At 47.3% G+C, this 25,921-nt stretch overlaps 3 protein-coding genes and 1 non-coding gene across 4 annotated transcripts; 3 read left to right on the top strand and 1 right to left on the bottom strand.

Moving 5' to 3' along the window:
- Nucleotides 1-2,634: 2,634 nt before the first annotated feature.
- Nucleotides 2,635-7,494, top strand: LOC117855513 (amino acid permease 4). The gene is made up of 6 exons (XM_034737888.2): nt 2,635-2,793; nt 5,423-5,656; nt 5,775-5,868; nt 5,979-6,342; nt 6,439-6,660; nt 6,756-7,494. The coding sequence occupies exons 1-6, from the start codon at nt 2,730-2,732 to the stop codon at nt 7,194-7,196; spliced, it is 1,419 nt and encodes a 472-aa protein (XP_034593779.1). The 5' UTR covers nt 2,635-2,729; the 3' UTR covers nt 7,197-7,494.
- Nucleotides 7,481-7,554, top strand: TRNAV-AAC (transfer RNA valine (anticodon AAC)). Its single transcript has one exon. It is a non-coding gene; the product is annotated as a tRNA-Val (tRNA).
- A 4,561-nt stretch (nt 7,555-12,115) lies between these two features.
- On the top strand, nt 12,116-14,919 carry LOC117856751 (amino acid permease 8). Its single transcript, XM_034739134.2, has 6 exons — nt 12,116-12,587; nt 12,714-12,947; nt 13,057-13,150; nt 13,264-13,615; nt 13,849-14,073; nt 14,227-14,919. The coding sequence occupies exons 1-6, from the start codon at nt 12,518-12,520 to the stop codon at nt 14,656-14,658; spliced, it is 1,407 nt and encodes a 468-aa protein (XP_034595025.1). The 5' UTR covers nt 12,116-12,517; the 3' UTR covers nt 14,659-14,919.
- A 44-nt stretch (nt 14,920-14,963) lies between these two features.
- LOC117856553 (uncharacterized) lies at nt 14,964-20,104 on the bottom strand. The gene is made up of 3 exons (XM_034738892.2): nt 19,803-20,104; nt 15,990-18,552; nt 14,964-15,591 (listed from the first exon to the last, which is right to left on the bottom strand). The coding sequence occupies exons 2-3, from the start codon at nt 18,508-18,510 to the stop codon at nt 15,242-15,244; spliced, it is 2,871 nt and encodes a 956-aa protein (XP_034594783.2). The 5' UTR covers nt 18,511-18,552; nt 19,803-20,104; the 3' UTR covers nt 14,964-15,241.
- Nucleotides 20,105-25,921: the final 5,817 nt, after the last annotated feature.

The following is a 25,921-nucleotide window of genomic DNA, read 5'->3' as shown; positions in this document are numbered from 1 at the left end:
CATGCTCCTCTCGCTTGTGTATGCGTGCTTCGATTACCCAAACTGGGCCATCGTTTCCGAAAGGCCGATCCACACACAGACAGACGGGCATCTGCTGTAGCTGTTGCGCATTTGGGCCGTGAACTGATGATGATGATGATGACGACGACCGTTTGTTCGAAGCAACGGGCATGTCATCGTCGTCGGTGCGTGGCATCGTGCATTTACCCCGGTGCGGCCGTGCCGTTGCATTGATAATGTGCGGTTGCGCCGTTTCGAGTGGTCGCCTCCACTCCAGCCTCGCGATCGGTTCAGTTCAGTTGCGTGAGCACCTTGTCCATGTTGACACCATGACACGTACTCCTACAACTACAAGGGTACATGTACCGTGATGTGAGCTAAGTATCCTTAGCTGTGTTTGTTCGATGTGTGTCCCCTCCCCTGCAAGCTGACGATGTCGATGTGGCTCCTGCGAGTCTATCCGGCTGCCGTATCCTCTCCCTCGGATACGGCGTGCGCAACAAATTTCGACGGTTTCGGAATACCAGCCAGATGCCTGGACGGCTGCAACTCCGCTCAGAAAAAGGTTCGGAGAAGCAATGTGCTGTTGCACAAGCAATTTGCACATGCTGATCAGCTGATGTGACGCGCGCAGACGAAATCTTTGAGATGATCTGTTTGGCAACATAGAACAGAGCCACAGAGGTGAGGTGCGGGTTAAAATTCTTTGGCAGAGTTTGACCTCTGTCGGGTGAATGGTCGTCTTATGCTAGCAGATCTCGAAGTACTGGTCTCCAAAAGATGTCAGTTTTACCTTTTTACGCACTTAGTTTTTGACTGGATGATGGGATGATCCACCAACAAAAAGAAAGGCACTGGGCCAGAAATTAAGAGTTGAGACCACTTGAATAAAGGAGACACCCCACTGCTAATACGATACGAGCTACGACATGATTCATGGCGTACTGCAAGGGATGGTTGTTTATGTTCCAAGTGCCAAGTGCGAACTGTACCTAAAACACTTTCAGTGGCGTCAAGAGATGGTGATGTCATAATGGTACATCAAACGGCCCCAAATTCAGTTTTCCCTTTTTGGATGCTCCCGTGGCATCCGGGGCTTTACCCAAGACAGCATATTTCCCTTTTTGGACACTCATGCATGTCTGCCTTCAAAGTGCTCCTTTTCTTTTCTTTAGGTTAAATAGAAGCTGAGAGTCTGAATTGCAAGGCAGCTTTTTTACCACTCCAACTGAAGCTTTCACTGCATGAATATCTCTTTTTTTTGCAAGTTTTTTTAAATAATTTTTTGTAAGCAAAATATGGGTACACAACATATGGGATAATGTATAAGGTTAAAATAATCCTAGAAGTATTGATTGTAGTTGTTTCTACAGTACATTTGGAACTCACAAAATTTTAGGGATATCTTACAGAAAGATAATTCAATTTCTGCATGAAGCAAGAATATTTTCCATGTTCCAAAACAGGTTGTTACTGCTTTCCAACTCTGCAGACATAGCAAACTTCCGATTAAAAAAATGTTGTGGTGGCACATACACTTTATATCCATGTCCTTTGGTTTCGCATTGAGGTGTATGCTATATCGCAAAATTAAATTTTAAAATAGTGTTAGACACATCGAAGACATGAAACAAACATCTATATTTATATATATTGGTACCGGTTATTGTGCTTATTATTTACTATTTTACTTATAATACTTATGTTTTTTTAAATTCATACGATATGGCTTAATTCCAGCACAAATATCAAACTAAAAAAATCCAGTAAAATCAAGAAAGATTATTCGCTCCGGGATTTTGCTGAAAGTGCAACAAACAGAATAGTTATATCAAGAGTGTCGACACTAGAATTTTTGTTTCCTTACCCGGAAGTGGGAGAGAAACTAGTCTAACAGAGAGGCAGCTCTTATATACTCCCTCCGTTCCAAATTATAGGTTGTTTGATTTTTCTAGATTTATAGATGTTTGTATGCACCTAAACATAGTTTATGTCTAGATATATACTAATATTTATGAATCTAGAAAAGTCAAAACGACCTAAAATTTGGAACGGAGGAAGTACAACACAGCATAGTTTCTTGAAAGATGAATACATAAATATGCCTTAAAATGGAAATGAAAAGGTGAACAAATATTTCCATACGTTATCCGTGCCTGATCTACGGAGCCCTAGAATTCGTGGGATTTCGTGAGGGATCTGGGAGTGTTTGTTTGTTTAGTTCCTCCTAAAATTCCTATCACATCGAATATTTAGATACTAATTAAGAGTATTAAACATAGGCTAATTACAAAACCAATTGCACAGATGGAGACTAATTTGCGAGACGAATCTATTAAGCCTAATTAGTTCATGATTTGACAATGTGATGTTACTGTAAACATATGCTAATGATGGATTAATTAGGCTTAATAGATTCGTCTCGTGAATTAGCCTCCATCTGTGTAATTAGTTTTATAGTTAGCTCATATTTAGTCCTCCTAATTAGTCTTCGAATATTCGATGTGATATGAATTTTAGTTCGGACTAAAATCCAAACACCCCTGATAACACACCCTGCATTAAAAGAATGAATGTACAGTGAAAGGCCGGTCAGGTGCAACGCTCGCCACCTCTATATATAGCTGCAGCGCACCGAGCCCATCATCCCTGCAAGCTGCAACAGACAGCTTTCAGCGCTAGAGAGGTCAGAGGTAGAGAGGGAGAGGGAGTAGCAGAGAAAGAAAGAGATGGACGTGGAGAAGATCGAGAGGAAGGAGATGGAGGTGGACGACGACGGCCGCGTCAGAACAGGTACTACACAATCTGGGCTCTGTACTTGCTCTTTCTTTTACCTGTAGAAGACGTCGTCCCATCGAGCTCTGTAGCCTCTGATCTTTGGTCCCTGATTGTTCATGGTTTGTCTGCCGTCGTCAACGCCACCGTCCATGCTTTCGTACTCCGGCCGCCGTGTCCTCGTACTGACGAGACTTGTGGATTTCTCCATGCCTCAGATCCATAGGAAGTGGTGGAAGTGTAGAACAGTTCATGTTTCATGTTAGAGGTTTTCTTGCAAGACCTTCACCACCTACAGCGAGCTCCTGCCATGTCCATTCGCTCCCCATGTGTGCTTTCCCTTTCCTGCCCGGGACCATACGCGGCAGTAGATCTACACGTCCATGTAGTTGCTTACTCTGGATAGTGGAGCGTGAGCCGTCTTTCTCCCTTTCGAGTTTCGACCGATGAGCTGTGGAGCTTTCAGCACCTAGGAAGAAGCATGCACTTCTCTTGCATGTCTTCCAGACATCAGACATCCTTCTCGTTCCCTCTTTGCATCTTCGTGAGAAAGACGCTGACAGAGCATGACATAAACTGAATGAATTTAATTTCCATTTTGTTTGCGAATATGACTACTACCTCATACGAAGACTGACACACACAAAGATCTCCATCATTCAAAATTTCAGCTACTCTCTTGACGTTTGTTACCTGCAAAGGTTACAAATCAGGAATGCTATTCATTTTACGAGTGGGGTCCCTGGTACCAATTAAACTAGAAAGGTTATTTATAAAATCAGACCAAATAAATGGTGGCAATGCAACAGTAAACAGTTAGTTTCTTTTTTTAAATGATGCAACAGCTAATTGCTTTAATTTTAATATATAATGACATATTTAGAGTGAAGGAGCCAACTTAGATCTGACGCCAACATCTTTCTAAATTTAGAAATTTGAGCTTATTCTTTTTCAGTTAGTATAAGAAAATCAAAATTTGAGTAAAACGGTATAATAGTATATGATCAGGAGATCTATTTGAACATGCACAAACATTTCAGGAAACAAAACCAATTTTGCTTACGAGACCGACCTATGAATCTTGAGCTCAATTTCCTTGCCCTGCCAATTTTTTTTAGACCCAACTGTCATGCTTTTGCATGCGTGACTCAATCACTCAAAAAGATTTAACGTTTCTTGAGCGTGTCAATTTCCTTCGAAACGGAACTGTGAAATTGAAGGAAAATATAATGTACAGATACTTTTGCATCATATCTAAAAAAACAGACACCTTTGCATAGTAGAAACTGAATAAAGCTAGCATCAGAAAATGTGACATATTGTACAACTGAATAAAACTAATCAGCACCTGAAAATGTGACATAAATCGAGTGAAGCTTCTGTTACCACACCTTTATGAAGATTGGAAGAACGTTAGTGGCATAGTATTGATGCAGGAACTGGGTCCTGTGTCTGCTCCCAGTTGGTTGCAGCCACTGGGTTCCTTGCAAGATCCAAAATGCCAGTGACTTGGCAGCAACTACCTTTAACATACAGTAAAACAAGAAGTGTATACCTACTCCTACACAGCTTCAGTTGCCAATATATACTAGTCTTCCAGAATCATATTCAAGCATAGTGGCGTGTGAGATCATGTCATTAGATGGTTGTTGGAATCATTACCCCATACTGTTTTATTGGAATCCCGAAAAGAATGGAGAACATTATTCATCTGGAATCGGTAATAGTCTATCAGAAAGTGTTTAGTGTGGGCCAATTGGTTGTACATGAGCGGATGGCTGGAAACCTGCAAGCTGTGCTCTCTCCACTTTCATCAGGAATCGTAATTTTACAAATAGCTTTCATGGCATCAAAATAGTACATATCTAGGTGCATTTGGAGTGCTCCATTGTGGATTTGTGGCCCTGGACAGAGCTTGTATGAGTGGACAGCTGAACTGATTGGTGAAGCGCAGAATCTGTATGGCTGCGACTGTTGGGGAGATGATGTTCCGTTATTTGCCTCACGGGGTCTTATTGGCTAAGGAGTTTGACTAGTTTATGCCTGAAAGCAAATACCTTAATTCTCAACTGTTGCAAGGTTGTTGGGTGCCACATCATACTCCACACAGGCGACTTGATGCAATCTCCAAAAAAAGGTTTTTTTTCTTATCAGGTGCATGCTTACGTTACTCAAAGGAGTGAGATTATGCAGCTCCAGCTGAGCTTAATGTAACACGAGCAACACGGCCAAATCTTGCTTTAGCTATTTAACTTCCTTATAAGCATGCTTTGGTTGTATAATTGCTGCTACTTTGGTAGTGCTTGGAACTTGGAAGCGTTTATAAACTAGTTGTTCAGTTGGTTTTGCTTTTGTAATGGTATCCAGCGCATGGGCAGTAGATCAATGGGCTCACTTTGCTCAACTTGCTTACGAAAAATGATGACGATTTACCTGGTGGGAAAAGGGAGTCATGAGTTGACTAGCAAAAGCACTTGAAAGTGTGTAATGATGGCTTCAGAGTTCAGTCTGTATCCAAACGTTTCTACTGAAAATGTTCAGAGATAGATCGCAAATAACACGCTTCCTGTTGCATCGTACAACACGATGTTCTGTTCTGCATTCTGTCAGATGGTGAACTATGTCAAATGACTTGGATATTCTACAGGAACGGTATGGACGGCGACGACGCACGCCATCACCGCCGTGATCGGCTCCGGCGTGCTCGCCCTGCCGTGGAGTGTGGCGCAGATGGGCTGGGTCCTCGGCCCGATCGCCCTCGTCGGGTGCGCCTACATCACCTACTACACCGCCGTCCTCCTGTCCGACTGCTACCGCACGCCGGACCCCGTCCACGGCAAACGGAACCGCACTTACATGGACGTCGTCCGATCATGCCTCGGTAACCAAATCATGAGACTTTTTTATCTGAATTTCATGGACACCGGCAGCAGGCATGTTCCTGAATCCTGATCGTGACAACTGACATGAATTGCTCTGAATCTGATGACCATGTGCAGGGCCTAGAGATGTGGTGGTGTGCGGGATCGCACAGTACGCGATCCTCTGGGGAACGATGGTGGGCTACACCATCACCACTGCCACAAGCATCATGTAACTATCAACAAACTGAATCCTGGCTGAAATCTCTGAAAAAAATTTGTTTGGCGGGGTGTGTTGATCTGGGCTGAACAAAAGGTTTGCTTGGCGCGTGTCAATGGCAGGGCCATCGCGCGCACGGACTGCCACCACTACAGGGGCCACGACGCGGCCTGCGTCTCGTCGGGGACGATGTACATGGTGGCGTTCGGCCTCGCCGAGGTGGTCCTGTCCCAGTTCCCGAGCCTGGAGAAGCTCACGCTCATCTCGGTGGTCGCCGCCGTCATGTCGTGCACCTACTCCTCCGTCGGGCTGTTCCTGAGCGCCGCCAAGCTCGCTTCCAACCACCGGGCGCACGGCACCCTCCTCGGCGTCAAGATTGGCGCCGCCGCCGGCGTGTCCGCATCCACCAAGACGTGGCACTCGCTGCAGGCACTCGGGAACATCGCCTTGGCGTACACCTACTCCATGCTTCTCATAGAAATCCAGGTACATTATTTCTTGTGCACGTTGCAGTGTACAGTACGGCATTGATGCGCATGATCGCGCGTAACATTGACATTGTCCGTGAACCGTGATCCTCAGGACACTGTGAAGTCGCCGCCGTCAGAGAACGTGACCATGAAGAGGGCGAGCTTCTACGGCATCGGCGTGACGACCATCTTCTACGTGTCTCTCGGGTGCATCGGGTACGCGGCCTTCGGCAACGCCGCGCCGGGGAACGTGCTCACCGGCTTCGACGAGCCGTTCTGGCTCGTCGACATCGCGAACGTCGCCGTGGTCATCCACTTGGTCGGAGCATATCAGGTGATCAGCAATCAGATCATGTCATCGCAAATCACAATCGCACGGCCTCTCTGTGTTCTTAGCATGTGTTGATGGCCATGTTGTGTTTGTCGCAGGTGTACGCGCAGCCCATCTTCGCGTGCTACGAGAAGTGGCTGGCGGCCCGGTGGCCGGAGTCGGCCTTCTTCCACCACGAGTACGCGGTGCGCCTGCCCTTCGTCAGCGGCGGCGGCGGCCGCGCGGCGCGGTTCACCATGTGCAGGCTGGTGCTGCGCACGGCGTTCGTGGCGGCGACGACGGTGGTGTCGCTGATTCTGCCCTTCTTCAACGCCGTGCTGGGCTTGCTCGGCGCCATCGCGTTCTGGCCGCTGACGGTGTACTTCCCGGTGACCATGTACATGGCGCAGGCGAAGGTGGCGCCGGGCAGCCGCAAGTGGGTGGCGCTGCAGGCGCTCAACGCCGGCGCGCTCGTGGTCTCGCTGCTCGCCGCCGTGGGATCCGTGGCCGACATGGTGCAGCGCCTGGGACACGTCACCATCTTCCAGACGCAGCTCTGAATGGAAGTTTTTGTTTCAGATCTGGTGGACGCGTGCTGGCAGTGGCAGGCATACATGATGCATGCAACTGACCGATCTTTACTTTTGTACGTACGGACTGCTGCCTGTACTGATTGAAATTAGCATGTCGATTTGGGAACAGCTAAATATGTTTGTAAGACGGTAATTTGTTCCGGCTAGATTTATCGTGTATGGCAGGTGTGCTTTCGGGGTGAAATGTAGAAGTAAGCTCCTTGTCGTTGGTTTATGTATTAATAATCTTTAATTATGGAATTCGTCAAGTTGGTTTCGTGGTGTAGTTGGTTATCACGTCAGTCTAACACACTGAAGGTCTCCGGTTCGAGTCCGGGCGAAGCCATGTTTTTTCGTATTTTTTTTGTCAGGCGGGCGGCGGGCCTAGTGAGAGCCAATATTTTCCATGGATCATCTTATTTTTCGCCCTGGTTGCTTGGACGAACAAGCCCAGCTGCGAACCAGCGCAACTGGGCCGCCTCTTTTTGCGCTGTAGTTTAGCTACTGCGATTCGGGCGGTGTCCCAGCGGCCCAGGCTAATTGCGTATCATATCCCGTCTCAAAAAGAAATTGAGTATCATATTTTTGTTTTCTATTTTTTTTCGAAAACACCAATGCAGACACTCACACTCACGTGTGCTGACCTTTTGAATACGCGTGTAAACCCTACCAAGAACTTTCGATAGAATGGATCGACACATCTTGAGATTGATGAAATCACTACATACATCTCACATGTTGCCTACCACTTCAAGAATTCTGAAAGCACCCGTGATGAATTAAGGACTTGAACTCAGATTGATAAGTTCCACCATGTGGAACTAACCGAGTTATTGTCCACAAGCTTCTTTAATTTTCTCTATCAAAATGTAAAGATCATGTAGATTGATAAAAATAAGAATTATATTATTATTTATTAAATTCACCAGAACATAATATAGATTGGTAACATAACATTATTATTACTTATTAGATTGACCATGAAAATATTCATATTATTGCTATATAATTATTTCCATTTTACACAAATATTTCCATCAATATTGTTACTCACAATGTCATGTTGGAGGCCATTTCAATGTTTTGTTAGGCTTTTATTATAGTTTGGACAGGGAGTATCATTTGGAAATGGAATGATAGATTGCAATACAATGCAGGTATACAACTAGTGATTGAAAATATATATTTTCTCCATTTGTATTTAAGATGGTTTGTGGTCAAAATTCATCGGTGTAATTGGCCAAAATTGCTAATGATACTGCTATCCCACATAAATTACTGAAGTTCTGGATAAAAAAAATCGAATAAATTGTGTGCCTGACCTATACTACTGATAATCCCGTTTATCAACAGCTCGTCACCAATGAGAATAATTTTTTGCATTTAGTATATACATTTAAACTACCGAAATATGGTGTAATTAGTGCCTTAACAGACTCCGTCGCCAATGAGAATATTTTTTTGCATTTAGTATATACATTTAAACTACCGAAATATGGTGTAAGTGCCTTAACAGACTCTACTTCCTTTTGTTCATTGCTTTTTGATGATCCCCTTATATTCTACGAACACTCAGCATGGAATTTGGTCGGAAACTTTGGGTATCAAAAGCTCTTTAGTGAAAAACTGGCATCAGTTTTTGAAAAAGAAGAATAAAGGAGCTTGGTGACTTGACACCAATGGAGTACCGTGGACTAGGGAGACCTGTGTATACAACAAAAGCTGCAACATAAAATGATTATCAGCTTCTCTTTCTTGCCACAGCATTACCCAGTCTCATTCACTTTGCCCTGCCTAATGCGCTTACACGATTTAGGCACTTGCAAGTGGGATACAAATCTGTGATGTCGCGCGACTGTGTCTAGATACATTGGAATCCTTGTGTGCCGTGCCATTTTTGCGTCCGGATGGGTAAAACTAGAGGTCGCAGCTGCATCGGAGAACTTTACCCTATGCCATCTTTGATTTGTCCATGCATTTCTTCACCTTTTAATAAGGATATTTTGTTTTGGATGAGGATATGGCAAGCAATGACTTTTTACCGTATTGTTATCACCTGGCGATGAAGATCAGGAGATGTGCGTGATTACTTCTATCCTGATCCTCTCAGGTAGGCCCTATGTGCATATGGATGATGACAAAGAGAATGCCATCGGAAAGAATATATGCCAAAAAAAATTACTACTTTCGTTTTAATACCACTACCACCAAATAGAAGATACCGGTTATATACTCGAAGGAATGCTGCAGATCACGTCATTCGTATCGGCTCATACATTACATAGGCTGGGCTCTTCCTATTGGAATTTCACAATTTTATGAGTGTTCTTGAGTTGCACTTAACGTTCTTCTTATTTTTTTTGTCAAAACATGGTATAAACGCAGATACTAATAACATACAAGTACAGAAATATCCTCCTATAAACACACATTCTACCCATATAAGCATCTTCAAAGACTAGACCAACAGAGATTGACAAAGTCATGATAGTGATCTCGATGTTTACGGATACGTCAATAGAAGAACAACGTGTTAATTTCCAAAATAAATTCAGAAAATGTAACCAGCCATTCTCGCTCCGACATGGATTGGTGGGTGGGTGCAGGTTAATAAAGTATTTTCTATTTTGAAAATACCAAATTCAACGAAAAAGGGCTTCTTCAGTCGACAAAAGGGTGGCGCCTAGATTTTCCAGATATCGCCATTCCATATTTCTATGCTTTACCATCACCGTGTGAACATTTGGGGACCAGCTTTTGCTTGGGAGGACCATGCATCCTGTGACCAAAGATCCTATCCGGTAATACAGCAAAAACCGCTGGTAGGTCGTGAGCTTACATTATATCTTACATTAAAATCGTTGTAAGATATATTCTATTTCTTTACACAAAAGGTGAAATAATGTTCCATTTGTCTATTTAAAAGGATTTATACCATAATTTTAATTATTTAGCATATTCCATTCAATCATTAGTGTATACCAGGCACGTAATCTGCACGCTTCATTTAAAAATAAGCAGCACGACTGATATGACACGCTGCAATTTTTCTACTTTTCCGTGCAAGATTTATTTCTTCAAATAATCGCACTATGGATGTGTATTTTTCTAATATATATTCTTCATCCCGTCCGTGGCTAATTGTGAACAACAAGAGCATGGACCAGATATGCCCATGCGACATTGTTTTGGCTTGCTCCTCATGCTCGAAGAACTACCAAATTTGGCGTAAGAATAATTACTTAAAAAGTTGACATACTATAAATTATTGTGCGTTGTTATTTTAAGAAAAAGCGGGATTTTAGCCAAGCGCCTGGTGGCCTAGTGCGAAAAGGGTTATGTCGAGTGATCTTATCATCAACAGAAGCTCATCTGCGATGTAAAGGCGGCAAGGCGCCCAGCTGAAGTACCATGTTGCCATAAACTACCTCCGCATCAGTCCTCACTCACTCGGCGCCCGACCATAGTGAAGTACACGTCCTCACTCGCTTGCCGGGCGTGTCCACCGTCTGCCGATCATCTCGCCCCGGCCGGCCGGCCTGCAGCCTGCAATTATGGGCTAGCTTGAGCACCGATCTGTTTAGCTGACAAGTGATGGCAACGGACGGGGAGGAGATCGAAACTGCTTGCGATGTGGTGTGGCGATCAGATGGATGCCGACCGTGGAAAAAGGCGTCCATCCGCGCGCGCGCAACAACCGGTGTCGGCACTCTGCTCCCCGCATCATGCCGGCGTGGTGGTGCGGCGGCGACACACAGCTGCTCGGCCTCTGCCTCTCTCTCTGCATGCAATGCGTAGGCGCACGTCGTCAGCGTGTAGTCACCCACTCTTCCTCACTGCTCTCCTCGGCTAGCAGTCTCGCATCGTGCTGGTGGCTAGCGTCTCGGTCGCCGAATCATCGTGTCCGGGTGCGCGGTGGCATCTGGCGTCCATGCATTCTCTCCACCTTTCGGTTTTGACGATTTCGAGCGTGTCGTCCATGTGTTGTGCCGGGCGGATAGACAAAGGGAGTTGCGGTCCGCATGGACCTCCACGACCGATATGATCTGCATGGGATACGCGCGTCCCTCTCCAACCGCCATGAGATGACGCCCCGCCGCTGTTTGCCTCTGCTTCGTGATGAGTCTGTGACGCGGCTGCGAAACCGCAGGGCTCCGGCTTTCTTTCCGGGCACTAACGTTTCATCCAGGGTGCTGTGGCTTGGTTCTGCATGCATAAATGCTCCTGGGTTACGTGCCAACGTCCCCAGCCTGCTTTTGATACATGCAATGCACACAGATCAGACCCGTTAGTGCACCCTATGATTGGGCTAGTTGCTACTCCTGGAGCTTAAGTCTGTACACTGCTATAGTCTGATCTGATCTGTGAGCTTCTGGTATGATGAGGTGAAGCAATCCCCCGTTCTCGCCGGCGGCGCTGAGCGATGGCTCACCGCCCTGCCCGATTTGTCCCGGACGAGAAGGCACGGAACACGTAAGCGCGCGGGGGCAAATGCACGCCTGAACAACCCCGACACTGGGGTCATGTGTGCGCCTAATTGCCAAGCGCAGGTCGTCAGGTCGAGCTCGGCCACCGGCTTGCTAGCTTGTGGAGCTGGATCGAGCACGATGCATGGTTGGGCTCACAGCTCAAGACTACGCCAACGCACGTTAAGCTGGGCAGGCAGCAGCAAGCTGGCGCCGCTGAAACAACAGTTCGGCTCGGGCTGGGCCAGAAACGCCGACTCAACGACCTACCATATGCCATCTGGCACGCAAGAGTTCACGTGGATTCGTGAAAACCCAGGTGAAGTCTTTTTTTTTTCCATGCACTAGTAGGAGTTCAAAAAGCACGTTGTAAACAAGGTCCATTTTCTACTTATAAAGACCGTGCATTGGACGGAGATATACTATACAAATAAATGTACCAATGTCAACGGAGCATGGGGATCCGGACTCTGCACGGTAGAAGAAGAGCAGGGAGCCAGAGAGAGGCTCTTCCTAGGGTCCAGGCCGCCTCCAGGGAGAAGAGAACTCCAGCCAACAACGTTAGAATAGAGTGAGGACTAGGATTAGGAGTCCGTTGGCGCTGAACTGGCGCGCCCGGGTTCTACAGGCCCAAAGCGCCGGTCCTGCCAGAGCGAGCCCCGTGTTGCCTTGGGGTGCTACTTGGCTTGGCTTCCGAGCCCTATATAAACCGCCCAAACCCCCGTCCCGGTTCGTCGCGTGTCCCCTTGCCCGGATCCCCTCTCTTTCCCTGGCGCTTCTCGCGGTCACGGGACACCCGGGCGGGCGCGCGCACGGGACGCGAACGCGACGGCAGGGAGGACGATGGACAAGAGCGCGGCGGCAGCAGACGACGTCGAGAGGGGCGACTACGAGCAGGGGCACGAGCGGACAGGTGCGTGCGCGTCGTCTTCCCCTTCCTCCCCATGTTTCGGCAGATTTTTACACCGACCGGGATCGGTCAAAGGCCTCTGCGGTTCTGGCGGCGGGTTGTTGAACTTGAGTTTCTTGTTGGCTCCAGGGACGGTATGGACGGCGACGGCGCACATTGTGACGGCGGTGATCGGCTCCGGCGTGCTGGCGCTGGCCTGGAGCGTGGCGCAGCTGGGCTGGGTCGCGGGGCCCCTCGCGCTCGCCGGCTTCGCGTGCGTCACCTACTACACCTCCACGCTGCTCGCCAACGCCTACCGCGCGCCGCACCCCGTCACCGGCGACAGGAACCGCACCTACATGGACGCCGTCAGATCATACCTCAGTACGACCATCTTACTGACTTTCCACTTCTCTGCACGCACACAACAAGTCCACCTCTATTTATTTGTTCCCTCGTTTTACTGAACGCAATGCCCGGGAATTTATCGCAGGTCCCAGAGAGGTGTTCATGTGCGGGATCGCCCAGTACGTCAACCTGTGGGGCACCATGGTCGGGTACACCATCACCGCGACCATAAGCATGGCGTGAGTAACCAAATCTTAGTTTCCTCTGAACGATCTACACAAGCTTCAAAGGAAAAGAGTAATCGGGATGTGCTAATTTCCCTTTTCTGTTGGCCTGTTTATGCTTTGCACAGGGCGATTAGGCAGTCGGACTGCTTCCGCCGGAACGGCGCCGGCGCGCACTGCGACGCGTCGGGGACCGTGCTGATGCTGGCGTTCAGCGTGGTCCAGGTCGTGCTCTCCCAGTTCCCCGGCCTGGAGCACATCACCTGGCTGTCCGTCGTCGCGGCGATCATGTCGTTCGCCTACTCCTTCATCGGCCTCGGCCTCTCGGTGGGGCAGTGGGTGTCGCACGGCGGCGGTCTCGGAGGCAGGATCGCAGGTGCCGCCGCGGCGTCCTCGACCAAGAAGCTTTGGAACGTGCTTCTGGCCCTGGGGAACATTGCCTTTGCTTACACTTTTGCGGAAGTGCTAATCGAGATACAGGTATGCGGTATGCCGTATTTATGATTCAAAATATGTACTGCAACTGTGCAAGAAGCGTGCAGCCACTCTTAGCTCTGAATGAATTTGCATTGACTTCGAAAGGAAAATAGGTTCAGAGCATTAGACCTAGTAACAATGTTCTTGTCAGTAACAGTATAGTGCCTTTCGTATTTTCACCAAAAAGAAAAAACAGTATAGTGCCTTTCTGATCTCTTCTGAACTTCTGATTCTAGGATACACTGAAGTCACCACCGGCGGAGAACAAGACCATGAAGAAGGCATCAATGTATGGGATTGGAGCCACCACCATTTTCTACATCTCCGTCGGCTGTGCTGGGTATGCTGCATTTGGTTCAAATGCTCCCGGCAATATCTTGACGGCGGCTGGGTTGGGTCCCTACTGGCTCGTTGACATTGCCAACATGTGCCTCATCCTCCACCTCATTGGAGCATACCAGGTCAGCACATCTCAGATCGTGACTTGCTAACTTGCTGCACACCTGAATAGAAGAATTTCAGTGATCAGATTCAGAACTGACTAGGTACCATAAAAGTAAGAACTGAACTAAGTGAACTCTGCAGCTTAAGCTAAAGCTCTTTTACTCGTGCAGGTTTATGCACAGCCTATCTTTGCTTCAGTCGAGCGGTGGGCTGCCTCCCGGTGGCCGGAAGCCAAGTTCATCAACAGCGCATATACCGTCAGCATCCCCCTGATGCAGCGAGGATCAGTGACCGTTGCGCCATACAAGCTCGTCTTAAGGACCCTTATAGTTGTCGCCACAACTGTGGTGGCAATGATGATACCATTCTTCAATGCTGTGCTGGGGCTCCTCGGCGCGTTCAGCTTCTGGCCGCTGACAGTTTACTTCCCCATAAGCATGCACATTGCCCAGGGCAAGATCACCAAGGGGAGGAAGTGGTATCTTCTGCAGGGTTTGAGCATGGTTTGTTTGATGATTTCAGTGGCAGTGGGTATAGGCTCTGTGACTGACATTGTGGATAGCTTGAAGGTCTCTTCCAACCCTTTCAAAACTGTCAGCTAGATGTCATTGTAGTAATGTACAATAGCTAAAATCTTCTCCAAGTCGAAGAAGAATGTTGTCATGCTCTGAGCTGATCGTGTGTGCTCTGTTTTCCTCTGATGTTGACATATCGGTACATTCGGCTGTAATAACCCCTAGTTCATACTCAGAATAAATAGAAACGGTTGGGTAAAACGAAGCACAAAGAAGGCTGGAATTTGTAATTTCATTAAGTACTGCAATAATCAGTAAACGTCGTTTGCCTGTTCCTTTCTGATAAAATTGAGCGTATGGATACCTTGTCCTCATTCACAAACTTTTGCAAGTAATGCACTAATCATACTGACACACATGACATATTTACAGAAACTTTCAGATTACAGTACTAGTTTGTACAAAACATTATCTAAACTTCTGCATATGGACAAGCTTTGCAGAGGCTATACCTCCAAATTATTTTATAAGCCTGCTAGTTGCCTAGTATTCACTAGCCAGGCAGTCTGAGGACCTAATAAGCTTCCCCCATGAGCTGCTACAGGGTGCTTAGAGGCCCTGATGTTCTGATTATTACTAGTATATCTTACTAAGAAAAAGCCGGTTGTATTTACTTATCATTCTTGTTCTTTGCCCTCCCAGTCGTGCAGCTAGGATCATTGTCGATGAGCATGTTCACGACTTCTCTCATTGTCGGCCGTTCAGATGGAAGCTGAGCAGTACAAAGAATAGCAATATTCAAGGCCTTTATCATGTAATCTGATGCGCCGTTGCTTACTTTTGGATCAACAACAGCTGCTGGGTTTTGCTCAGTCAAATGAGACGAAACCCAGGAGACAATGTCCATTTCACCGTCAAACTGTTGATCAGTTGGGCTACGCCCAGTAAGCAACTCTAGCAGTACGATGCCAAAGCTGTAGACATCACTCTTCTCTGTCGCCTTTAGAGAATACGCAAGTTCTGCATATTGATTTAAGATGACATGAGGCTGAAATCTTCAGACTAATATCTTTAAATTACATGCATCTGACAGTTATATAGTTGTTAGGAATAAATGATAATTATTGAGTAGTATGGAACACATTACTTATGAAATGATATATTATTAATAACTGACACCAAAATCATTAAGAAATTTCAGAAAAGCAACTAAGAACTTTGCACCCATCTTTAAGTGACAGCAGCAATTGGAGTGTCTACCAATTTGTGCACCATTTCATTTGACCGGATTATTTACCAAGACAAAACACTAGAGCACTTGAGTTCCACCGACAAAATATTTTCTACAGTAATCGTAGACAGCAATGTTCAGTAATTACAGCTATGAAAAAATGGAGACTAGCCTTCAAAAAACTTACCAGGAGCCATATAGCCATGGGTACCAGCAAAGCAGCTAAGTGGTGAACCTTCCACCAATTTAGCAATACCGAAATCTGCAAGCTTAGCTTCATACTCCTCATCCAGAAGTATGTTGGTCGACTTTATGTCCCGATGAATTATGGCCGGGGAGCAATCATGGTGAAGGTACATGATGCCCTTCGCAACCCCTACAGCAATCCGGCACCGCTTGTCCCAATCAAGCTCAGGTTGTCCAGCTTTGAACTCACGGCGAATAGCATCATACAGGTTACCATTCACCACATACTCATAGACCAGAAAACTTGATGCTCCACCAGTCAAAAATGCATTGAGTTTCAGAATGTTCCGATGGCGTATCTTCCCAAGGGTATTTATCTCACTCTTCAAGACCTTGGCATCATCACCCTTCCACAACTCCTTCACAGCAACAGTTCCCCTTCCCTTGTTCAATTCTAGCCTGTAAACTTTGCCGGTGCCTCCACAGCCAATCAAATTCTCTCCATCCAAGCTGCATATTTCCTCAGGGTTAAGCTCTGGAGGATGGAAGGTCTCAAGAACCCACTTCAAGTCAGTGCTGCCGCCACTCTCAATGTCCCCTTTTCTATTGAACTCTTCAAGCTTGTAGTTTTCATAGCTCAGACATGCCAACCCAGACAGGAGAACAACCAAAGATGTCACTGTGACCAGCACAAGAAAAAGACGTCTTGTTAAGAAGTTGTGACGGTTGTCAGACCATTGACAAGGTCTTAAATTGGTGACGCTTTGCCTCCACTCTTCTGAAGTGTCTGCAACACAAAGGCCAACATTTTCAGAGAATGCATCATCTCCAGCTATCATTAAGAACTGCGGAGGGACTGGGCCGGATAATTCATTATGAGAGAAATCAATATCACTCAGCTTCAGTGACTGCAGACCTTCAGGAATGTTACCAGAGATCATGTTATGGGATATATTGAGTGAATTCAGAGTGACGAGGGAGACCAGTGTGTTTGGAATGCCTCCAGTCAAAGAATTCTCTGCAAGATTCAGGTCAACCATGCTACTGCACATACCAATATCTGGTGGTATTGGCCCTTCCAGTACATTATGTTCCAAATGCAGGTAAGTCAGCTGCTTGAGATTTCCAATCTGTTTAGGAATTTGGCCAGAGAATCTGTTGTTTGAAGCAACCAACTTCTGCAGCTGGGAGAGCCTTCCCAGCTCTACTGGAAGCTCCCCAATGAAGTTGTTGTTTTGAACATACAGCTGGTTCAGAGTAACTGAAAGGCCTATATCAGAAGATATGTCCCCAATAAATCCATTATCAGCAACATCAATTATCACAGCATTAGGCAATCCCCATAAGCCAGGAGGAATACTCCCACTGAATTGATTTTGACTTATTCTGAACCTCTGAAGTGTCTTGCAGGAAGAATAAGAGCCAGGAAATTCACCTGAAAAGTTGTTTGTCAAAGCCAGTAAGAACTGAAGCTTGTTGTTTTGGCACAAGAATCTTGGAAATTCGCCAGAAAAATAATTCTCTGATATGTCTATTGTGTTGAGTGGTGAGAACCGGCCAAGGTTGGCAGGGAACTTTCCTGAGAACTGATTTTCATAGGTTGAGAATGACTCAAGAAATTGCAGGTTCCCCAGCCCTTCAGGAAGTTCACCAAAGAAGTTATTGTGGTATATATGAAATATCCTCAGCTTCTTCAGGTCACCAATCTCCTTAGGCAGCATGCCAGTCAGCTGATTGCGAGACACATCAAATTCAGATAACAAGGTTAGAGTTGCAAGCTCTTGAGGAATTTCACCAGTCAAGTTGTTTTGGTAGAGCTCAATCTTCCATAGGTTCCTCATTTTGGATATTGCCTTTGGAAATACACCGGTAATCTGATTGCGTGAGAAGTCCAGTGTCCCAAGTGATGCCAAATCAAAGACTGAAGCTGGTATCTCTCCCCTAAGATTGCATTGTCCCAGGAATAGCCATGTTAAATTCTTCAGGTCTCCAATGCTTTCTGGAACATTACCTTCATCGAAGCTGTTCTCTCCTAGGCCTAATTCAGTTAGGCCTGATAATTTGCTGACCCATACTGGGAATGCCCCATTAAAACTATTTGTGGACACGTCAAGAACTTGTAGGTTGAGCAATGCTGAAAGATCAGGTAATTGGCCTGTTAAACTGTTCATTGACAGATTTAGAACCTGAAGATTTGTGCAGTTGGCCAGTGCAGCTGGAACAATTCCTGAGATGGAATTTGCCCCAACCTCCAGAGTGCGTAATTGTTGAAGAAGAGAAAATGAAGATGATATAGTGCCTGATAGTGAGATGTTTGAGAGTGATATTCCAATGACATCACCAGAATTGTGGTCACATGTAACACCGTAAAATTGGCACGGTGAATGAAATTTATCCCAGTTGTGTAGGTAATTCTGTGGATCTTTCAGATAGCCTTTTATGTCCAAAAGTGTGTCTCTATCCAGAGGTAGGGATTTTGATATTCCGAAATTGCATAGCACGAGAACTAACCAGAAATACATTTGAAAATCTGAGGTTGACGTTGCACTCTTAGCACTGTTTACCTGAAAATAAGGGAACCTGACATCAGCGCACTGGTGTGCTGGGTTTGATGACAGTAATAATACCTTGATATTTTAAAAAGTGTGCATTATTTAACATTGAAGAAACAAATGAAAACGATGTGCAGTTCACTTGCATCACAGTGATCATTGAAAGGAATTGAAGGAAATTGAAGTGTGAAAGGATTAAAAAGATGTACCATTCTATTGAAAGCGAGCTACTCAATGATCATGGGGACCAGGTGATAAAAACATAAACAACAAGATTTTTTTTTCCATCTAACCTACTGTGCTTCCCTCGTCACTGATTTGTGACTATGGTTTCGGATACCCGACTTTTTGAATAGAACTAAGCTGAATGGTGATTCTTCTTTTTCAGAAAGAGATATTTGAGAATGATCAAATTCCTTGCTAACCACAGACTTACTCCAACCAGTCAGATATTTTAGCAGATACCACGTTACCTTTTCACTGCTCCTCAGTTAGTTAGAACATAAGGTTAAGATCTTGTATGTGTTCATACTTCAATATCAGCAATTAACTCATCCAGCAAGCGGATGACTGAATGATTATATTCCGGATCAAAGCAAACGTACTTATCAGACCAGTCTCTAGCATGCAAGGCCGTCGTCTAGTGGTACTTTTTGTAGCTCATGAGGATGATGTGCAAGTTCTAGCACTTTAATACAGTTAATCCTCTCATGGACCACACGTCCACATACAATGAACCGGTGAAAATTGTGAAATTGCACTTCACTGCATGATCTGCAGGTGGTTATGTTGTGTTACTAACTTTTAACACTTTTTGTTGTTCATCCGATTAACATGGCTAATCCAGGCTCTGCCGAGTACTGAGGAACACACCAACATATAAATGTCATGAACCATAGAATGGAACATTTGAACCTCCATTTCTTACTGGGGATACCAACTGAAAATCAAAGCCTATGGCATCATATGACTGGCTGCTAGTGACTACCACAAAACGTTTGGATCACTGCTTATGAAAATCAGTTCCAAAATGAAATGTTAGTCATGGAAACTAACTGTAGAACGCTTCTTTCTGACCACCCACCCTTCATTTTCTGACAAGACTTCGTAGCCTACTAGTCCCACAGCACGCCCTGTAAACTTACAGTCACAGTGTAACAACTAATGCTCTGACTGAATCAAGAAATGTACAAAGCAACAGTACAATGGGGATTGCAGAACTACAGGACATTCAGTGTTGATGAAGTTAAGACCGGACTTACGGATAACAAGACGGCAGCAGAAACTCGAGCGTCCGGCAAAATCAGAGTTGATCAGGGATACAAGCCAAGAACCGGGAAATGGAAGTGCATGGCCAGGTAGCAAGGAGATACTGGTACCAGACTGGACCAAGGCAAAAGTAGCTAGTGCCAGGCCAGTCTAGGATTGTAGGTTCTAGAACTCCTTGGCATCTGCTGGAGACAAGACCATGGGTGGGAGGGAGGTGGGGAGGACGGATAGATATAGAGTGGGGTGAAGGGAGGGAGCGCGGGCGACCGGTGGAGCAGGTATTGGTGCGCAGCGGAGCGGGGCCGGCGGGCCATGTCACGCGGGCAGGAGTGCGCAGGCGCCTCTTGTTGCTGCGCCGCGGCAGGCGGCACGCCTCCCCGCTCCCGTCCGGTGCGCGCATCGCGTTGCGTCCCGCGTCGATTCGCATGCGGAGGCGCGGGCGCACGCGCGCGGAGCGGGCCGGGGGCGCAAGGCAACAAGGCGGCGGATGAAACGAGACGGAGGAGGAGGGAAAAAAATGTACGCGCGCGCCGGAATCTTTCCATTCTGTGGACGGCGCGCGCCACTTGCCCCCCTCGCCGGAAAGCGACGCGCGCCGCTGAGACCCGGGCTCCGCGCTCCGCCTCGCGCGCCAGTGCCCGCACCGCACGCCCGTGGTCACGCGGGATCGCGAGCGCACGGCGGATACCACCGGAATGCGGAGATTCCTCTGGTCTTCTCTCTGTTTTCCCCTCGTATTTTTGCCGGCGTACGACGGGGGCGCACGCCTGGGCGACGTCGGCGTGGGCGTGCCGAGCCGAGCGGAGATACTTTTCAAACCTGCCGAGCGCCGAGCTGGATGATATTTTCGACGCGTCCACTCGTCCTGGATGATGATGCATGGAACGCCTTCGCCGACGCCGACGACGCCGCGACGCGCTGGCCTTGGGGGGAGCTTTGTCTCGTAGGCCGTGTCGTCTGCCTCGTCCAATCTTCCGGAGCCGAATCCGTGCGTGCACCGGAGACTTCGGCGTCCATGTGACCGGGAACGCATCTTCTTCTTTTACTTTTGTGATTTTGAAGAAAACGGGAACGCATCTTTGGCTCTTGGTATGCAGGAGCAGGTTTTTACGTGCCATACATAAATTTTCTCGCGCCCGGCGAAATCATATTTTGCCGTCCTGTGGCGACTGTTGTTTCAGGCCACCTGTGTTGCGCCCAACTTGGATGCTGATGCATGGAAGTATCCAGTAGGGCTTGCATTATTGGCGTGGTTTCTTACAGAGTTCATATCAAAACCTGACACATGGTCGAAATGGTAAGATTCATGCTTTGTGTAGAAAATTTGCAGAGAAACCTCACTTATTTTATCTGATTATCTCTACAGATTTCAGTTTCGAACATCAAACCGCTACTGTCGAATGTCAATGAAGATGCAGATGTTTCATTGACATGCCAGAAACTGCACCCTGAGCTTACAAGAACAACAGATCATCAATCATCGGATCTCGACAGATTAGGAAGCTCCGAGACAACGCCGTAGAAAAAAAATTCAAGCTAGTATTCGGGTCAAAGATCTGCTGATTCAGCCCCGTGAGCGGCTTATTTGACGTAGGAAAAGAACAAACCGAAAGCTGCTGGGCGGGTCCCTGTAGGCCAAGGCAAAATCTCCTCTCGGCCACACGAACACCGCTGCAAAAACGTTCTGTCAGATAAGCTCTTCCTCTCGATGCACACATGGCGCTTAAAGAATTCCGACTGACGGCGGACTGATCTGAACTTGTTCGAATACTCCGCACTCTGTTGTCTATACTAGTATTTTTGTACACGACCACAGAATACGAGCTTGTATCTACATGTCTGATTGGATTGTGATGTGCTGCTTTATTTTCTGAACTGATTAGAACATGAACATTAGCCCGTGAACTGGTAGGAGAAGACTATGAGCAGGCAGCAGCCACCCCTGTCGGATTGAAAAGCACTGGTTGGCTTTGGAAGTGCGTTGCACTGCAAATAAACAACAAGCATCGCTGAACCGCCATTACATCAGCTTGCATCGCGAACAGTGTGAAGATCAAGTGCTGATCTGTCCCTGGAACAAACCTAAATTATTGCCGCAGTGGACGTTCCTGCTCGAAGCATATGTTTTGTTTTGCATGTGAGCTTTGACCTGACCCTCAAGTGAGGTGGACAGTAGTGGAATTACCTCAAAGCATGTCTATCAGTGTCTATGCATTGACGATTGTTTTCGCTGTTGGTGAATAGTTTAAAAAGAATCTGTCCATGTCCAGGTACGTACAATCTAAAGCTATACTATTTTCATTGCAACAGTAATTCTGACCACAAAAATGCCTTTTCAATTTGGTGAGCCTATATTTTACAGTACTGCTCCATGATTGCACGAGTGTCGTGGCAACTTTGGCTCGTGCTCGACCAGAACTGACTGGGGAATCTGGTCTCATGTTCTTGTCACAGACACGATATGATAGTCTGTAGGAAGCCTCTTTTGACCACCACAGGGGGGACTGAGGAGACACTTGCTTTTGGTGGCACTACCGCACTGCAGCAGCCACTACAATCGTGTGAAGCCGAAGGGCTAGGAGCCTAGGAAAACGATGCTGTATGCTGGGAGTTGAGAAATCTTCTTGGTTCCTTGTTCTGTTGGAACTGGCAAGCTGCGAGGTGAGGCGTGTGTGGACACGGAGTGCGAGCGTGGTCAGATAGCGAGCATACAGTGTGCGCCCCAGCTCTCAAGACCCATAGAAATGCACCTCACCTTGTATCATTTACCGGTCTAGTCAGCGTCTCAACAGCTACACTGCCCACTGGAATATCGGATCATTCGTTGTGGTGATCTTCAGAGGTCCAACTCACGATGATTCAGTGAGCACTTTAGCGTCGCAAAGGATCAGAGTTTTTTCTTCCAGAAAAGGATGAAAGCTCTGAGCCGGGGCACAATATCCCGCATGACGCCAGAGGCTATGGTTAAACTCCGATCCAAGAGGAGATATGAGCCAGCTGAAGCATCAACTGACTTCTTTCGATCAGTTATGTACAGCTAACTTGACTGTGACCGCCTACATTTATCTGACAGCATGTATGACTGTATGAGCCAATCAGAGTAACAAGCCTGCATGCGAAGAGAGAAAGGACAAAACCGCAGTGTCTTTGGGCGGCAAGGCACGCTGAATGAATGAATTCTTTTAGAATCGGATGCAGAATCCGTGATTGGAACAAGTAGTTAACGTCGTCTGGTCTCCATTACCCATCGCGGCCGGTGCCTAAATTATTGCCCATGGTCCATTGATGCACGGGCCATCGATAACTCCATTCAGATTCCAATGATGATCCACTTTCACGTCAATGATTTGATCCCCTGCCACTCGACTCTCCCGCACCGCGCGAGGTGCCGTCGGATCGATGACCTGGCCAAACACTTCCTGCCGTGTAGGATAGCCGGAGCCTTTAGGACCTCAAAAGCAAAAGTGCGTTAGCCGGCGACGTCGCCGCCAACGGGCAACGGTGTCTGATGCGGTGCAGCGCGGACAAGGGAATGGGCGAAGAAGACCCTTACCCTGACCTGTCGCCGTTCCACGGATGCCGCGCCCATGCCATGGCCACGAGCTAGCTGCTAGCCTACGAGGCCACGACCTCGACGGAATAGGCTCGGGCTCCTACCTCGTGTGGGCGGCAAGCGAAAGGGAACGGTGGAGGGGAGCAGAGAGAGGGTAGGAATTAGGAAAAGTATAGAGCCGGTGGAAAGCATCGGCAGGCAGCGGAGGGCGCCGTGGCGTGGCGCGATCGGTCGTCACGTCATAGCCCCCCCCCCCCCCCCCCCCCCCCCCCCCCCCCCCCCCCCCCCCCCCCGATGGGGCAATTCGCCGTTTGCCATTGCGGCGGTGATCCACTTCCGAGGCTGTCAATGCCCTTCTGGACGGGGCAAGGCGTAGGCGTCGATCTCTCGGCAGGATCAGGTGGGCTCGACCCATCATCATCAGCAGCAGCAGCAGCACGTGTCCGTAGCCTTGCGGAAGGGCAGCGTCCGATTAGTCGGCGTCGTCCGACGTGCAAAGCAGTTAGGAATTAGGACTACTTGGTTACTGAAGATTTTTTTTTCTTGTACAGTGTCGATCGAGGACATTGTGGTGTGTAAAGCCTCAGGAACACGTGAAAGATACAGTCCGGACTCCGGAGCTTAAGGAACACGCATATCTCATCTCACTTTGATATGTGTATAAGGACGTTTGGGACACCAAGTTGGCGCAAAAGGAAACGATGACATTTCGATAGGATGGCGAGCTGCCGTGCGCAACCGGGCCGGCACAACCCAAAGTCCCAAACACGTGCGGCATGCCGGGTCTGGCAGCTCCTGCGTGCTTGTGCCGCTGTTGGCGGCTTGGCGCCCGGGCCCCAAAAGGACGGGGTGGTGGGACCGCGCCGGGAGCACACGGCGCTGGCCGCCGAGACGCGTGTTGATTGCTGATGATTCCCGGTCCCGGCGAGCTCTTCCGCCGGACCTCCCGGGCTCTCCACGGGTTGCCAGTGAAACTGACGGGCTTAAAGAGGTCGGCCCGGCGGCACACGGTCGAAATTGACGAGCGGCCAACCCACATGGGCTCGTTAGCTGGCTCTGCTGACAAAAGGCCTGCGGAAACACGGCCTGCCTTCTTTTCCTTACCAGGCCCACATTAATTTTCAGCCTGGCCCAACCTACAGGCATAGATACTTGTCGTTCGTTTCAGAGATCCAACCAAAATCCAAATCCGTTGATCTTTGCAACCCAAAAGTCCCAGACATGCACGCCTGCCATTTTTGTTCTCTCTGTAATGTAATATCCACTGATAATACACGATCTCCGACTGATCTTTCTTGAAACTCGAGTTCATTCTATACGTAACCAGAGTTTCCCCGCGTGCTCACTTCAAAAGAAAAAAAGAAAGAAAGAAAGAAAAGAAAGAGGAGTTTCTCGCGTGGAACCGAACCAATTCCTTTCTTTCTCGTCTTCCCTCGGTCCCCATTCCTTTTCCGCGAGCCGGAGGAGCAGAGGAGGAGGGAGACATGTGAGTCCCACCCACATGCATGTGGTCTTCGGCTCGGGGAAAGGCCTTTTCCCCTTTCCCATTTCTTCTTTCTAGGTCGCGCTAGCTATCATCGCCTGCTCCTCCCTCTCGATCTACGCTTTACAATCATGGACCTCGCTAGATACAGGACCCGATTATCTGCCTACTACAGTACAACCAGAACATATTCTTATCAAGCTATCATCTTCTGGTGATCTTTCATCTTACTTGAGGATGATCTGTGCGCTTCTGAAACCTGAATTTTCTTATGGTTGCTCCGGTTTCGCTGCAGGTTCCATCCAGTCTAGGCTTTTCCCAGCATCCGCATATTTCTTTTGTGCGTAGCATGGTCAATTACAAATTGATCTCACGCACCCCTTTTCGATCTGTTTCTCTCTTTTTTTTCTCCTGATGGATGATAATGCGGTTTGGCTTTATTCTGGAGTACGTACCACTTCATGCTTTGCATCGCTTTATTTTCCTTGGGATGTGGTTTCAGTTGGGGCAGTGAGGGCAGTGCTGCAGCATAAAGGAGGAGCATGAAGTCCAAACTAAGATATGCTTTCATAATTGAGCTCATTTGCTTCTAATGGCTTTTGCCTCTCCAGCACTCAAGTTGAATGGTTGGTTCTATAGCTAACCATTGTAGCACGCACAGAATTATATGTTCCAGGGATGCATGAAGTCTGTAAGAATACAAAATACAATGAGTAACACATATACTATCATGGCCCTCGTTGATGCTCTCTTCTCTTCCATGCCATGCCAGCCACTGGTGCTGAATGCTCAAAGGTATAAGCAATGTGTGCAACTGCGCTTTATTAGTTGTCTCCCAACTCACAAGTACCAAGCCCTAACTTTGGAAGCAAGCATTGGCTATTTTTAATGCCCTTCTCTTTAGTTTAGATTGATGCTTGTTCAAGGCAAGGAGACAAGATGATTTGGGGATAGAGTTAGTTTGCAAATATATAAGCAGACAAGTGTCGAACTGACTATACATACTGACGAAGCAGCTAATTTATACTTAATTTGCATGTGTAATCATTAGTCATGGCTATTATTTTACCAGCACT

This window comes from Setaria viridis, chromosome 5, assembly GCF_005286985.2.
Source record: "Setaria viridis chromosome 5, Setaria_viridis_v4.0, whole genome shotgun sequence".
NCBI classification, from domain to species: domain Eukaryota; kingdom Viridiplantae; phylum Streptophyta; class Magnoliopsida; order Poales; family Poaceae; genus Setaria; species Setaria viridis.
The sequence above is the reverse complement of the archived record's forward strand: the minus strand, read 5'-3'. Positions and strand labels throughout refer to the sequence as shown.